General features: G+C 50.9%; 2 protein-coding genes across 2 annotated transcripts in view; one reads left to right on the top strand and one right to left on the bottom strand.

The window, feature by feature from the left end:
• The window catches only part of ATP5F1E (ATP synthase F1 subunit epsilon), a 558,621-nt gene that overhangs the window by 154,546 nt on the left and 388,136 nt on the right, over positions 1–15,939 (bottom strand). The window lies entirely within an intron of this gene.
• The window catches only part of ZNF831 (zinc finger protein 831), a 111,873-nt gene that overhangs the window by 37,144 nt on the left and 58,790 nt on the right, over positions 1–15,939 (top strand). The window contains exons 2-3 of the mRNA XM_050745548.1: positions 6,486–10,217; positions 11,329–11,465. Coding sequence (XP_050601505.1) covers positions 6,522–10,217; positions 11,329–11,465 — 3,833 coding nt within the window. The 5' untranslated portion in view covers positions 6,486–6,521. The remainder of the gene's footprint in view (positions 1–6,485; positions 10,218–11,328; positions 11,466–15,939) is intronic.

Genomic DNA, 15,939 nt, shown 5'->3' with positions numbered 1-15,939 from the left:
ATTCCTTTTAAAGCAATGGCGTTCCAGCCACAAGGCTCTCTACAGGTAGGGTGGGACGGAGTAACAGTGCAAGTGGGCCCCATACGCAGCGGAGTGGGTGACGGTGGTCCAGGATGAACGGAAGTCTGGGAAACTTGTAACTACACCAGCCGTCTTAGCACCCAAGTTCTGTCTGCCTAATGTGTCCAATATGCTTCTCCATGGCCTTCTCTTTCGGGGCCCTAAATGTAAATTCTAAAAACCTACTTATGGCATTTTCGTGTTCTCTCTTGGCCCAGGCTCATTTATGGGTTGCTTTTGCAAAGGAGGGCTTGGGAAATTGTCACTTCTTCTCTTCAAGTTTCTCCCACCTCTTTGCTCCCCCTCTCTTCCATAAAGCTGCACATTTGCGCCGAAAGATATGACTGTTTGTGGGGGGGGGGATTGGGAGGAGGTGGGGAGCTGCACACGCAGCAGATGAGGGATGTGCCAAGTTCCCTGCATGCGGGAGTCTGGGGATGGCGACAGGGTGAGGACTTGGCATTCAGTCCAGGTGATCAAGGGGCTGTCCCGGACCCTTCCCTCACTCACACAAAGAGGTAAGCCTTCTAGCGACTGCCTTCCCAGTCCTGGCCTCCAGCTTCCCCATCAGTCCAATGGGGACAATAGGACCTGCCATCTCCTTGATTCAGAGTGAGCAAAATTATCTGCAGCCTTTTGAGGTTTTCCTGAGAAAAGCGTCATCTCCCTGGAGGAAGGTGTTAGTCAGCTGTCATCTTGCCAGCAGGGATCAGCTGTTACTCAAAGGCGTCAATTTTGCTGTGCTCACAGAACAGGCTGCAGAGAGCACAAAACGATCATCGTGGCAGGTGTGTCAGAAGCGTGGCGCTCTTTCCTGGCATTTCTGTTTTGAAGCCTCAAGTCTCCCACCCTGTGAGAGTCAGTTCTGGGCTCCTTTTCCTCCTCCCCCTACCCCCAGGTTGGGCTAAAGTTTGTGGGGGGCGTGTGATGCTCAGCCCTCAGCTCCCCAGGCAGGCCCTCACTGAGACATCCCTCAGGTGACAACCCCCTCAATTTGGCCCCATTTTCCCAGCCACTTCAGGGCCTTCCTGGGTGCTCTGGAATTCGTCCTGTGGCGAGAGTTCTGCGTGTGCCTTGTCCTCCTGTCTGGATGTGCGCTCTGGGCCGTTGATGCTCTGTGTCCTGGCACCCCTCTTTCCAGACTGCCCTGGGGAATGGAGCAGGAATTGCCACTGAAGCAGGAGCTGGACGCACTCACTCCTCCCTTCCTCCCTTCCATGACCTCCCCACCCATGACCCTTATAACCAGGGGATCAGGACAACAGGCTTGTACTCATCCAGTTTCCTTAGGGTTTAGGGCTTTTGGAATTAAAACACCTTTACTGAGTTTCTGCCACAGGAACAGACAGAAGCTCTGCCCATCTATTCCCCGACTCAGCATTTCAGAGCCAACTGCAGGCAGCGCTTCTGTGTCCGATGGCTCCCTGCGGCCAGAGTCTGCCCTGTGCATTCATGCACGCACCTGGATATGCCAGGACACGGCTGCTCCCAGAGGCAGCCCTGATGCAGGCAGCTCACTTGCCCCTGGGGTGCATGTTCTGCACGATCTCCTGGTGTCCCCCGTGGGATTAAGCTCCAGTCACCCACAGTGGGGACTTGCTGGACATTTTGTAGCCTCCTTCACCCCCAGCCTTCCCGTTTCCTTACAAGTGTTTCCTGGGATCACCTCCCAAATAAAATACTTGGAATGGAATCCTTTTCTCAGGAACCCACCCTGAGACAGCATCCCTTGCTAGAGGCGATGCATGGAGACTGCTGAGCTGACGGATGGGGGAAGAGACAAGGGTAGGAGGAAGACAGGGTGGGGGAGGAACCGGTAGTTAATAGTTCAAAATATTATGGCGTATAATTGAAAAGTGAAATAAATGGAGCGCTTATTCTGTGCTGGGCACAGCACTTGGTGTTTTCACATAACTTATTTCATCTGATCCTCCTGGTGGCTCTGCCCCAATACCATTGTTCTTAGAGATGAAGAAGCAGTCTCAGGGCCACCCACTAGCAAGATGGTTAAGCAGGGACAAGAATTCAGGCCTACTGGTCTCCTAGGGAGATTCCTGAAATTCTTAACTAGTAGAAAGGTTGCAGCGTCTTGAGGTAAGCCTTTATCTTCCATTACTATTAGCTCTTATCCATTCTAGTAGCCACCTATTAATCTCAAAAGATTCCTGCCTTTACATCTTTCCTTAAAAAATTAGAACGTCTCAGATTGTTTTGAAGCCAGGGGCTCTTGCGGACGGTGTGGTGTGGTGAGATTCATAATGAGACCAGAGGTTTAGGAGAGGGACAGAGAGTGGGTGCAATGGTCTTCTGGGTCCTCCCTTCTGCTCAGTGATGTGCTGGTATACGTTGAGACTGACTTTCAGGATGAAAAAAAAAAAAAAAGGACTGACTTGTAGCATTTGCAGATTTTTGTGGTGTCAGTGCTTCCACTGTGGCCAGTTCAAGCTGTGAACATGATGCTCCTGACGCTGAGGTTGGGAAGAGCCAGAGGTGTGACGTTCCACACTGCCAGGGAGCGTTCCCACCACACCAGCACATTCCACATAAATGGCCCCAAGATCCCTGAGAATGGAAGATGCCATAGAATCCTTAGCAGGTGGTGAGCTCTGAGTATGTAGGAGCTGGTATGAACTGGATGTTTCTTCCCCCCAGCTCCAAATCTATATGTAAAATCCTCACTCCCCATGTGATGGTATTAGGAGGTGGGGCCTTTGGGAGGTGGTCAGGTCCTGACATGGAGCCCTCATGAGTGGAACAAGTGCCTTATAAAGGGGACCCCAGAGAGCGCTACTGGCCTTTCCATGATGTGAGGGGGCAGCAAGAAGATGGCCATCTAGGAACCAGGATGCAGGCCCTTGCCAGGCACTGAACCTGTCTTGGACTTGGACTTGATCTTGGACTTCCTGTCTCCAGAGCTATGTGAAATAAATATTTGTCATTTAAGCCACCCAATCTAGGGCATTTTTGTTATAGCAGCCCAGAGTACTTTTAAAAAAATTGAGTACCTGTGCTCAATGAAGACAATACTTTAAAAAAAAAATTGAGACAGTACCTGTTTACAATTGAGGTAAAATTCATATAACATCAAATTCACCATTTTAACTATTTGAAAGTGTGCAATTCTATGGCATTTAGTATATTCATAGTTTTACGAACTATCACCTCTGTCTGGTTCCAGAACATTTTCATCACCCCAAAAGGAAACATCATACCCAGTTAAAGCCTCATTTCCCATTCTCCCCCTCCTCTGGCAACCGCTGTAATTTGTTTTCTGTTTCCATGAGTTTGTCTATTCCAGGTTCTTCAGACAAATGCAAAGAAGAAATGCTTCTTTATATGAAGAATTATATATTCTTCATATAAAACACGTGATCTTTTGTGTCGGGCTTCTTTCATGTAGCATGACGTTTTCAAGGTGCATCCATGTTTTAGCATGTGCGAGCACTTCGTTGCTTTTTATGGCTGATTACGATTCTACGGTACTGTATATTGCCGTTTGTCCACTCATCAGCTGACGGACATTTCTGTCATTTCTCTCTTTTGGCTATTTTGAATAAAGCTACTACGAACATGCGTGTACAAGTTTTTGTTTGAATACCCGTTTTCAATTCTTTGGGATATATACCTAGGAGCAGAGTTGCTGGATCATATGGTAATACATGTTTAACTTTTTGAGGAACTACTCAATTGTTTTAAAAGTGGCTGCATCATTTTATATCCCCACCAGTTGTGTTTATGGGTTCTAAATTCTCCACATCCTCACCAATACTTGTTATTTTATTGCTTATTAGTTTATTATTATTATTTACTATAGCCATGGTTGGAGTCCTATCTCATTGTGGTTTTGATTTACATTTCCCTAATGGCTGATGGTATGAAGCATCTTTTTATATGCTTTTTGGGCATTTGGAGAAAAAAAATCTATTCAAGTTCTCTGCTCATTTTTAAATGGAGTTGTTACAAAAGTTAGCTGGGTGTGGTGGTGCATGCCTACAGTCCCAGCTACTTGGGCGGCTGAGGCATGAGAATCACTTGAACATGGGAGGCGGAGGTTGCAGTGAGCTGAGATAGCACCACTGCATTCCAGCCTGGGTGACAGAGCGAGACTCTGTCTCAAAAAAAAATTAATTAATTAATTAATTGGGTTGTCTTTTGTTGTTGCATTGTAAGAATTTTTTATATATTCTGGGTATATCATGCATATGATTTGCAAATATTTTCTCCCATTCTGTGGATTGTTTTTTCACTTTCTTGAAAGTGTCCTTTGATGAACCAAAGTTTTAGATTTTGAAGTAAAATTTATTTTTCTTTTGCTGCATGTGCTTTGGGTGTCATATTTTAAAATCCATTGTGGCCAGATGTGGTGGCTCATGCCTGTAACCCCAGCGCTTTGGGAGACTGAGGTAGGTGGATCACTTGAGGTCAGGAGTTCAAGACCAGCCTGGTCAACCTGGTGAAACCCGGTCTCTACTAAAAATACAAAAATTAGCTGGGTGTGGTGGCACACATCTGTAATCCCACCTACTCGGGAGGCTGAGGCAGGAGAATAGCTTGAATCTGGGAGGCAGAGGTTGCAGTGAGCCGAGATTGTGCCACTGCACTCCAGCCTGGACAACAGAGTAGGTCTCCATCTCAAAAAAAAAAAAAAGAAAAGAAAAGAAAAGAAAGAAAGAAAAGAAAAAAACAATCCATTGCTAAATCCAAAAAAGTCATGAAGTTTTAATCCTTTGTCTTCTAAGAGTTTTATGATTTTAGCGCTTACATTTAGGTCTGTAATCAATTTTGAATTATCCAGTTGTCATTTATTTGTTTTTAATATTATTTAATTGTAAGTTTGTATAATGTATCTTTTAATTATGGCTGTGTTTCACAACTGGCTTGCATAATTTTTGAAAATTTAACAATCAGCTCTCGAGTCAGTGTGAGTAGTATGAGCCAGCTCAATGTGCCATTACTTCTATGTTTTTTATTATTTTTAAATTTTTATTTATATATTTTTTGAGACAGAGTTTCACTCTGTCACCCAGGCTGGAGTGCAGTGGTATGATCTTGGCTCACTGCAACCTCCACCTCCTGGGTTCAAGCAATTCTCCTGCCTCAGCCTCCGTGAGTAGCTGGGATTACAGGCTCCTGCCACCATGCTCTGCTAATTTTTGTATTTTTAGTAGAGATGGGGTTTCATCATGTTGGCCAGGCTGGTCTTGAACTCCTGACCTCAGGTGATCTGCCTGCCTCAGCCTCCCAAAGTGCTGGGATTACAGGCGTGAGCCACCATGTCCAGTCGTGCTACTACTTCTACCACACCCTGCTTAGAACACCTTGCTGCTAATGGCTGGAATGTGGTTTTCTTGGGGAGCGGAGCTGGGGATGGGTGAAGTGTGCTTATGGAGTTCCTTGGCAATGGGTATCTGTGGAAAAAGGATCTGGGGACCCCTGATTCTCTAGTCATGGGCCTGTCCAGAATTTCCCTCTTGCATCTGGCTTTTCCTTTGTGATGTGAACAGCATAGCTGGACCTCTCTTGCTCTCTCCCCTAGCATTTGCCAAGCTACTCCTCCTGGCTTAGAGGGAACCAGTTTTGTCCTAACTCAATGTGGAGGGGCTTTGGAAGCCCCACTTTTAAGCAGAGATCTAAGTCTTGTCTTGAGGCTGAGGAAGTGCTCCTTTTCCTGGTGGTGTCACCAGATCAAATACAGGATGCCCAGCCACATTTGAATTTCAGATAAGCAGCACTCAGTGTTTCAGTATGAGCATGGCACATGTGAGATTTGGGACACACTTATACCAAAAGTAATTCTCATGCAATATTTGGGACATACTCCCACTAAAGAGCTATGCATTGTGTATCAAATTGAACTGGGAGTCTTGGATTTTTGTTTGCTAAATCTGGCAAGCCTTTCCTTGGGTCAATTTTTTTTCTTACTGTCTTCATCCTGCAGTGGAGACTCAGAACCTCAGAGTGGGAAGGCCCTGATTCGCTGTCCATTTTGCAGATCTGGAAACAGTCCCAGAGAAGAAAAGGGATTTGTGCAAATGCATGGAATCACTGTGAACTCCGAGGACCTTGACAAGCTGCATGACTTTTTCGTGAAGTCAGCACATTTTCTGAGTCTCTGCATGTGGCACTGTGCTGGTGCCAGGGAATGATGGTGGCAAACCTGCCATGGACCTGTGTAGATGGCATGTTAAATAAGAGGCAGGATTCAGACAGATCTGGGTCCAAATCCCGCTTTGCCGCGTGTCCGCTTGTATGACAAGTTCCTTCTGCTCTCAGAGCCTCAGCTTTCCCTTTCGGATGAGAGTACATTGGTAGGGCGATCGTCAGGCTTCTGTTGGGTGGTGAAGTGCTTGGTGCGGGGTGGGGAAGATTTACTGCGTGAGGAGAGAGGAGAGGTGCCCATGGTAAAGTCTGCTTGTTGTCTGCAGGTTCTCCAGCATCGTGGGCCGTCCAGATGATGTGGAATGGAGGTTCCAGAACCCACCTGCCCTGCCCCTCCTCCGAGGGACCAGCCAGCTCCCACTCCTGGCCCTCCAGGGGCCCCAGGTGGCCAGGCCTCACCCCACCTGACCCTGGGCCCCGTCCTTCTGCCGCCAGAGCAGGGCCTGGCCCCCACTGTGTTCCTGAAGGCCCTGCCCATCCCACTGTACCACACGGTGCCTCCCGGGGGCCTCCAGCCACGCGCCCCGCTGGTGACGGGCAGCCTGGATGGGGGCAACGTGCCCTTCATACTTAGCCCTGTGCTGCAGCCTGAAGGGCCTGGCCCCACCCAGGTGGGGAAGCCGGCGGCCCCTACGCTGACGGTGAACATCGTGGGCACTCTGCCTGTCCTGTCGCCAGGCCTGGGCCCCACGCTGGGCAGCCCAGGCAAGGTGCGGAATGCTGGCAAGTACCTGTGTCCACACTGTGGTCGCGACTGCCTGAAGCCCAGTGTTCTGGAGAAGCACATCCGATCCCACACGGGCGAGAGGCCCTTCCCGTGCGCCACCTGTGGAATCGCCTTTAAGACCCAGAGCAATCTCTACAAGCACAGGCGGACGCAGACGCACCTCAACAACTCCCGGCTGTCCTCGGAGTCCGAGGGGGGTGGGGGCGGCCTCCTGGAGGAAGGAGACAAGGCCGGAGAGCCTCCCAGAACAGACGGCAGGGGTGAGAGCCGGAGCCAGGAGATGCACGAAGGGGCCTCGGAGAGACCCCTTTCTCCAGGTGCCCACGTGCCCCTAGTTGCCAAGAACCTGGATATGAAGACCGAAGCTGCTCCCTGTCCAGGGTCCGCATTTGCCGACAGAGAGGCTCCTTGGGACTCTGTCCCCACAGCCAGCACACAGCCCTGGCGCAAGTTGCCGGAGCAGAAGTCTCCGACCGTCGGGAAGCCGTGCGCCCTGCAGCGGCAGCAGGCGACAGCAGCTGAGAAGCCCTGGGATGCCAAGGCCCCCGAGGGCCGGCTGCGGAAGTGTGAGAGCACCGACTCGGGGTACCTGTCACGCTCAGACAGCGCGGAGCAGCCGCCCGCGCCCTGCAGCCCCCTGCACAGCCTCTCAGAGCACAGCGCCGAGTCCGAGGGGGAGGGCGGCCCGGGCCCGGGACCAGGGGGCGCGGGGGCCGAGCCCGGGGCGCGAGGAGCCGGCCTGGAGCTGGAGAAGAAGCGGCTGGAGGAGCGCATCGCCCGGCTCATCTCCCACAACCAGGCGGTGGTGGACGATGCCCAGCTGGACAACGTGCGGCCCCGGAAGACCGGGCTGTCCAAACAGGGCAGCATCGACCTTCCCACGCCCTATACCTACAAGGACTCCTTCCACTTTGACATTCGCGCTCTGGAGCCGGGCCGTAGGAGGGCCCTGGGCCCCGCGCGCTCCACCTGGACGCCTCCAGACAAGTCTCGGCCCCTGTTCTTCCACTCCGTCCCCACTCAGCTCTCCACCACCGTGGAATGTGTCCCTGTCACCAGGAGCAACTCGCTGCCCTTCGTCGAGGGCTCCAGGACATGGCTGGAGCCCCGGGACCCCTGGCCCAGGACGCAGAAGCCTCTGAGCCCCAGGCCCAGCCCAGCCCGCCTTGGCTGCCGCTCGGGACTGAGCTCGACTGACGTTCCTGGTGGGCATCCCCGGGCCCTGGTCAGACAGGCCGCGGTGGAGGACCTGCCAGGCATCCCCACTGGCGATGCCCCGGTGCCCACAGAGGACACAGATGTAAAGAGAATTGCTGCGCGGGAGGCCGTAGCCGGCAAGGGCAGAGCAGGCGGCAGGAAGTGTGGCCAGAGGAGGCTGAAGATGTTCTCTCAGGAGAAGTGGCAGGTGTACGGGGATGAGACATTCAAAAGGATCTACCAGAAAATGAAAGCTAGTCCCCATGGAGGCAAGAAAACCAGGGAGGTGGGAGTGGGCAGTGGGACAGAACTGGGCCTTCCTCTGCAGAAAGAGGCAGCAGGGAGCTCAGGCACAGTCCCCACCCGAGACAGGAGGACCCCCGTCCATGAGGACACATCCACAGGGGCAACGCCAGAGCCTTGGGGAAATCCGCCAGCCCCGGAGGCCTCCTTGGTGACTGAGCCCACTAAGCATGGGGAGATGGTGGCCAGGACAGGAGACAGGAACCGACCCAGGGTGGAAGAGGCTGTGTCATCTCCTGCACTGGGCGGCAGAGACAGTCCCTGTTCAGGCAGTCGGAGCCCCCTGGTCTCTCCAAATGAGAGGCTGGAACTGGGGTGGCAGCTGACCCCAGCACCTGGCCCCCTCAAAGGGGGTGACCTAGAGGCCCCCAGGCCAGTTTTGCCAGACCCCAAGCTGGAAGGAGGCGCCCGAGGTGTGGGGGATGTTCAGGAGACCTGCCCGTGGGCCCAGACTGTCCTGAGATGGCCCAGCAGTGGCTCTGGGGAGGACAAGCTCCCCTCGGAGAGGAAGAAGCTGAAAGTGGAGGACCTGCACAGCTGGGAGCAACCAGAGCCTGTGGGCGCAGAGACCCCGGGTAGGCCCATGCAGGCTGCCTCTTTGTCATCCCAGAAGCAGGACGCTGATCCCGGGGAAGTGCCAGGGGGATCGAAGGAGAGTGCCAGGCAGGGGGGCGAGCTTCTGGAGTCCTCTGGAGCCTCCTTGGCTGCTGATTCTGTTGCCCTGAAGAGGGTGGGGCCAAGGGACAAGGCTCCCCCACTGCATCCTGCAGTCCCAGCCCCTGGGGAGCACCCCCCACTGGCCACCCCACCTCAGGCTCCCAGAGTCCTCTCTGCCCTGGCAGACAATGCCTTTTCCCCGAAGTACCTCCTCAGGTTACCTCAGGCAGAGACCCCCTCACCACTGCCCATTCCCCGGGGACCCAGGCACAGCCAGGACTCTCTCTGCAGCAGTGGGTGGCCTGAGGAACGGGCATCATTTGTTGGGTCAGCACTGGGGACCCCTCTTTCTCCCAGCCCAGCCTCAGGCCCCTCCCCAGGTGAGGCGGACAGCATCCTGGAGGACCTCAGCTCTTCCAGGCCACGGGATGGGAGAAAAGGGGCACAGTTGAGGGGGGACAAGGGGGACAGGATGGCCACTAACAGGCCAGCAGCCAGGGAGTCGCCTATCTCAGCACCCGGGGCTCCCAGGGAGGCCACCTCCTCCCCGCCCACTCCAATGTGTGAGGCACACTTAGTTCAGGACATGGAGGGTGACAGCGACCGTATCCATCGCCTCTGCATGGGCAGCACTTTGGCAAGGGCCAGGCCCTCTGGGGATGTCCCAAATCCCTGGGTACCCAACTGGGAGCTGGGGGAGCCTCCTGAGAATGCCCCAGAAGATCCTTCTTCAGGGCCCCTGGTGGGCCCTGACCCGTGTTCCCGCCTCCAGCCTGGCTCCTTCCTCACTGCCCTCACTCGGCCTCAGGGTGTGTCCCCAGGCTGGCCAGAGCTGGCCCTGTCTTCCCACTCAGGGACGTCCCGGAGCCACAGCCCCCACAGCCCCCACAACCCCTTTCCCTCACTGAAGGCTGAGCCGCGGCTCACGTGGTGTTGCCTGAGCCGCAGCGTCCCTCTGCCCGCGGAGCAGAAGGCAAGGGCGGCGTCTGTGTACTTGGCGGCGCACTTTCCCGGTAGCAGCCTCCGAGATGAGGGTCCCAGTGGCCCTCCTGGGAGCAGTGGAGGATGGACCTGGACAAGCCCTGGAGAGGGAGGGCTGGCGCAGATGTCCAAGGTAAAGCTGGGTTTTGCCCCAGGGCCCAGGGTTGAGAGAGTGTGTCGTAACCCCGCAGGACCTCTCGTGTGGGAGGGAAGTCTGAAGCCATCCCATGTAGCATCTGCTGCTCACTGCTCACTTGTTCCTGAGGCAGACTGGGGATACCACAGAGATGGCAGGAAGGAATAAAGGCCCAAATGCGAACCTTAACAGAGTTGTGGAAAACATAAATTCCAAAGGAAAGAATTACTATCCTCGAGACATTAGGTGAGATAGTCTTCATAACCAAATGTAAAAGTTAACTGAGCTTCCTGGTAACAGAAGCAAAAAGTAAAATGAAACACTCCAGCAGAGAGGTGAGCTCTCTGGATCATTCTAAGATTATAAACCAGAGACTCCCAATAATTGAGAGAGTCATTATACTGGGGATTCTGGAGAAGGAATTACTGTTGATTGGATTCAGACCTCCCTCTCAGGTTCCTGGGAGCAGAGAGAAAAGGGGGAAGGTGGTGGATGCTCACAGCTGTTCTCACTTGGTGATGAACTGATAATGCCGAGCTCCACCTTGAGAGGGAGTTCACACACCTGGTTGTGATGACTGAGAGCTTAGTCCTGCTCTGGGGTGGCTTGGGCCACGGCCACTGAGGAAGGTACTGGAGGCTCAGCTGTAATTTAACCCTTGTGGACAGTGACAAAGGCCTGGAGACCAGAGTCTTGCAGGCTGTTCAGCTTTCCCTAGGTGGAACCCAAAGTTGTGGGGAATGCTGTTTTCATCTTGAGAGTAGTGGGTTAATCAGGAGGGCCCCAGAGGTGCGGGGGCTCCTGGGGAGGTGGATTTAGGGGAGAGTAAAGGGGCTGGTCACCATGTTTCTTTGGCCTCCAGTTAACACCAATGGCATAGGCTTTCCCTCTGTGGATCGAGCCCAGGCAGGGTTTCAGGAGGTTCTGTCCAGGAATGCTCTGCCCTTGCCTGGTTGAACTTTGCAGGGGCTCAGGCCATTTAGTGATGCAGTATCTCCGCTTTGATTTCTATAGACAGGCATCCTGTCTGCAGAGTGAGAACCCTTTGGAGTTTTCCTCATCATGAGGACTTTGAGTAATGTGATGCCAACATGCTTGGTGTTTTCAGTTCTCCTACCCAACAGTCCCAGGGGTGATGTCCCAGCACCAGGCGTCTGAGCCAGAAGGGAAGAAAGGCCTGCCTCGGAGGGCAAAGATGTCTCATGGGAACGGCAAGCAGAGAAAACTGAGGACCAACCCTAAAAGGTAGGGTGAGTGGCCACCTCGGTCATTTCCGCAAAACCCCAAGAAGAATTTACTATGGGATTTGAAAGGTATCCGTGTGCTCCAGAGAAAGAGTTCCTGTTTGCTAGGGTTTAGAGTTTCATGATTAAAGGACTGAATTTGTTTCCCCGTTAGTCCCCCACCCCTTACAACTCATCGCCTGTGTATTTTTCGATGGCACCTTTCTAAGGCCAGGAATCCAGCAAATCTTTGAAATAACTGGGTGGAAAACACATCCATTCAACTTAAGTCCGGAAGAGAGAGCCTGTTAATTATTTACAGCTTTTATTGCTTTTTTAATTATGCAAGCAATGAAAGTCTTTTGCAGAAAAATTAGACAATACAGATGAGCAAAGAGAAGACAATAAAACATCCTAGTAATCTCACCACGCAGAGATAATCACCGTGAGCATTCAGGAGTGTGCCCTTCCAGGCTTTTCTTTGCGGTATGCATCTGCAAATGTCCACCCCCAACAAACGGGCGGCCATGAGGATTTTCCTGCCACTCTTTCATTGTGTCTTTCTTGGATTGTCTTTCTCCTTTGCTCAAAACCCTTCAGGCTGCCCATTGCATACAAGCTAAAAAGCAAATTCTCTAACCCCTGTCCTCTTTCTGCCATCATTTTCCCTGTGATCTCCTTCTCTCCTGCTCGCCCTTCACCCTCACCGCATTCTCTAATCCACATTCTAATCCCAGATCCCTGATGCATTTATACTCCACACCTCAACTGTCAACATTCTCCCTCTAGACCGTCAGTCCTTTTTTCCCCTTTCTGTTTCTTTTTTGAAACCGAGTTTCACTCTGTCGCCCAGGCTGGAGTGCAGTGGCACAATCTCGGCTCACTGTAACCTCTGCCTCAGGGGTTCAAGCGATTTGCCTGCTCAGCCTCCTGAGTAGCTGGGGTTACAGGCATGGGCCACCATGCCCAGCTATTTTTTTTTTTTTTTTTTTTTGGTATTTTTAGTAGAGACGGGGTTTTGCCATGTTGCCCAGGCTGGGCTCGAACTCCTGGCCTCAAGCAATCCTCTTGCCTTGGCCTCCCAAAGTGCTGGGATTACAGGTGTGAGCCACTGCACATAGCCTGTCAGTAATTTCTCCAAAACCTGGACATTCTTTAAGGGGCAATCCAAATTCCCAACTATCCCCTGTAGCTGCTCAGACCCTCAGTGGCTGGAGATGACCTCTTCTCTTCTGGCTCCCCCTTCCGCCTCTATCAATGGTCTTCCGGGACCATGTGTTCAGAGCTAACATTGTGGGGCACTTGCTGTGTGCCAGGCTTTCCCTAATTGCTTTCTGGTGTGCGTCGTTTCAGGCGATCCCACAAAGTACCGCCCACGATGTGGATGGTATTATTATCCTATTTTTCTCATGAGGAAATGGAGACACAGAGAGCTTAGATAACCTCCCCAAGGACCCAGATTTGAACCAGCCAGTCTCCTTCCATAGCCTGTGTGCCAACTAGTGGCTTGTCTTGGTGCACCCCAGCCTGTCCTGGGCACGCTCGTGGCCTGGTGTTTTCTAGATTTTTCTTGCAGTGCCTGAGATTCTGCATTTCTGACACAGCCAGGTGATGGTGCTGGCGTGGCTCTGAGAGCAGGCTTGGAGGAGTGGGGCTTTCCTTTCTAGCGTCCCTCCTTGCTCATGGATCACTCAGGGTCCTGAGACAGAAGCCTGACTCAAGGTAGTCTGAACAAAAGAAGGTCTGCCTGCCTGTGTAATGGGACCTCCAAGCCTTATCATCAGCCCTGGCCCAAACTTGGTGCTGTGGGAAGGACAGTCTTCCAAAGGAAAATTCGAGTCTGCTCTTGGAGGAAAGGGGAATGCATGCCATCCAGGTGGAGGAGCTGCATGCGGGGTTTTGGGAACCAAGGGACATTGGCTCGTGGTTGTTGGTCCTCCTCAGTATCTCACCAATAAGGAGGAAGTGCTCAACTACATCTGACTGACAGCTGACAAGCCTGAAGCCTCCAGGCATCGTTGGAAAGATGTGGGGAGAGGGGAGAGGATGAGTTGCCTCATTAACAGCTCCCACTTTCCCAAGACTTCAGCTTAACTAATTTGAAAATATTTACCATGTACCTGTTGTGCGCCTGGTGCCCATACCTGGAGGTGGCCGAGAAAACTTTCTTATCCAGGCTGAGGGTCCCAGACTAGAGCCCAGGAGGCGTGGAGATATCACTCCAGGACACCTTGCAAACCCACTAGCAGCTCTTGGGCCAAACACAGTGCATGTAAAACCCTTGTTAGGCCAGTGCTCTAAAACTTTTGGCATTTAGCAGCCACATAATTAGATGTAAAGATTTCTCATAAAAATCTGGATTTCTAACTTTTCTTGAAATATGGGAAGCTTTGAAGACACTGGGCCTGCCTCCTTACATAGCACCAGCCAGCTGGAGATGAGCAGTGGCCACACCTTGTGGGTAAGAGCTGTGCTCCTGGCCGGGCGCGGTGGCTCAAGCCTGTAATCCCAGCACTTTGGGAGGCCGAGACGGGCGGATCACGAGGTCAGGAGATTGAGACCATCCTGGCTAACACAGTGAAACCCCGTCTCTACTAAAAAAAAATACAAAAAACTAGCCGGGCGAGGTGGCGGGCGCCTGTAGTCCCAGCTACTTGGGAGGCTGAAGCAGGAGAATGACGTAAACCCGGGAGGCGGAGCTTGCAGTGAGCTGAGATCCGGCCACTGCACTCCAGCCTGGATGACGGAGCGAGACTCCGTCTCAACAACAACAACAACAACAAAAAAAAAAAGAGCTCTGCTCTCCTCTGCGCTCTGTAGCTCACCTCTCCTTAATGTCTTACCCTCGGCCAGCCTCTCTCAGTTATGCTATCTGCCTGGCCCCCATAGGATTTGAGTTCGCAAATTTTGGCCTTGTGGGACTAGACACCCTCTCCACTCAACAAATCACAACAAGAGCCCATGGATGGGCATAGGAGGGGGGCAGGGGCATTACAGAACAGGAAAGAGTCTGAACAAGGACTTGGAGCTCTAACCAAGAGCTCCTGACTGGGTCAAATGAGAAGGAAGCTGTTCCACAAACATTTATTGGTTGATCGTGATTTGTTTATCATTGATCCTTTTGTTGGCTCATGACTGTCTTTTGAGTTAATTTCAGCTTCAAGGCCTTTGCACCTGCTAGTCCCTCTACCTCCACCTGCACATTCCTCCTCTTGCTCCTCACATGGCTGGCTCCCCTGTCTCAGAAAAAGAATCAGCACCACGAGGGCATGGAGATCTAGGCATGGACATCTTTGAGGGGAGGTATTACTCTGCCTACCACACTGTTTATCCAACCACCCATACACATGTTTGTAGATATTTATCCATCCATCTGCCTACCCACCCACCCATCCACTTACATATCTATCTCTCTATCTCTCTGTCTATCTTCGGTCTATCTATCATCTAACCTTTGTGTTCTCTCCTCAAGAAGGAAGCCTAGTACTTGATTCATTTTCCCACTTTCAGTTGTTTTAATGTTCTACAGAAAATGAAATACTGTAGCAGAGGTTGCTCTATAGTCCTTAGCTCACAGAGAATGATAAAGTTCTCTTCCAAGTAAAATATTACCTTAAATATTATATAACAATACATAGAAAAGAAAAATTTAAAAGATGATTATGTTGTTTTATGTATTTGGCACAAATCGTATCAATCTGTGTTTTCATACTTTGCAAATCACCAATAATATATAATATTGTTTGGTGTCTTTAAAGTACATATAAAAGTATCATAGTTATTTATCATTCTTCAGCTTGAGTTTTAAGGTCAACATTGTGTTTCTGAAGATCTCATCGTGTCAGGACATACTGATTAAATTTATTCATTCTGATTGCTACAAAGTGTCTCATCCATGAGTGAGAGTTTGCCCTTCATTCATATGCTTCCTAATATTTGTTGTTATCAAATTTTTAAAGTGATGAATATAATTTATAGGATTCTATATATATCCTAGATTCATATGTATTATTTGCCTGTTATATATACTGCGAATATGTTTCCAAGCCTATTACTTGTCTTTTTAAGCCCATTTATTTATATGTACCCACATAATTGCCCATCTCTTGTCTTTTCATTTGTTTCTGCATGTCAGATCTTCCTTCTGGGATTATTTTCTTCTACCTAAATCATATTCTTTAGAATTTCCTTTATTAGAGAAGAAAATTCTCTTAGTTTTTATTACTCTGTAAATATCTTTATTTCATCATTGATGTTGAAAAATATGTCTGCTGGGTACACAATTCCAGGTTGACAGTTATTTTCTCAGCACATCAAAGCTATCATTGCACTATCCGTCAGCTTCCATTTTGTGGTAAAGAAGGCAGTTCTTTGGCTACTCATCTGTCTTTTGAAAGTCTTTTATCTCAAGCTAACTTTAAGATCTTCTTTTATCCTTTGGTGTTCCATAGTTTTACTTTGATATATATAGATGTATGTTGCTTTTTATTTGTTCC

Source organism: Macaca thibetana, chromosome 10, assembly GCF_024542745.1.
Source record: "Macaca thibetana thibetana isolate TM-01 chromosome 10, ASM2454274v1, whole genome shotgun sequence".
Taxonomy (NCBI): domain Eukaryota; kingdom Metazoa; phylum Chordata; class Mammalia; order Primates; family Cercopithecidae; genus Macaca; species Macaca thibetana.
Note: the sequence above shows the minus strand (reverse complement) of the source record. Positions and strands in the feature narration are given on the sequence as shown.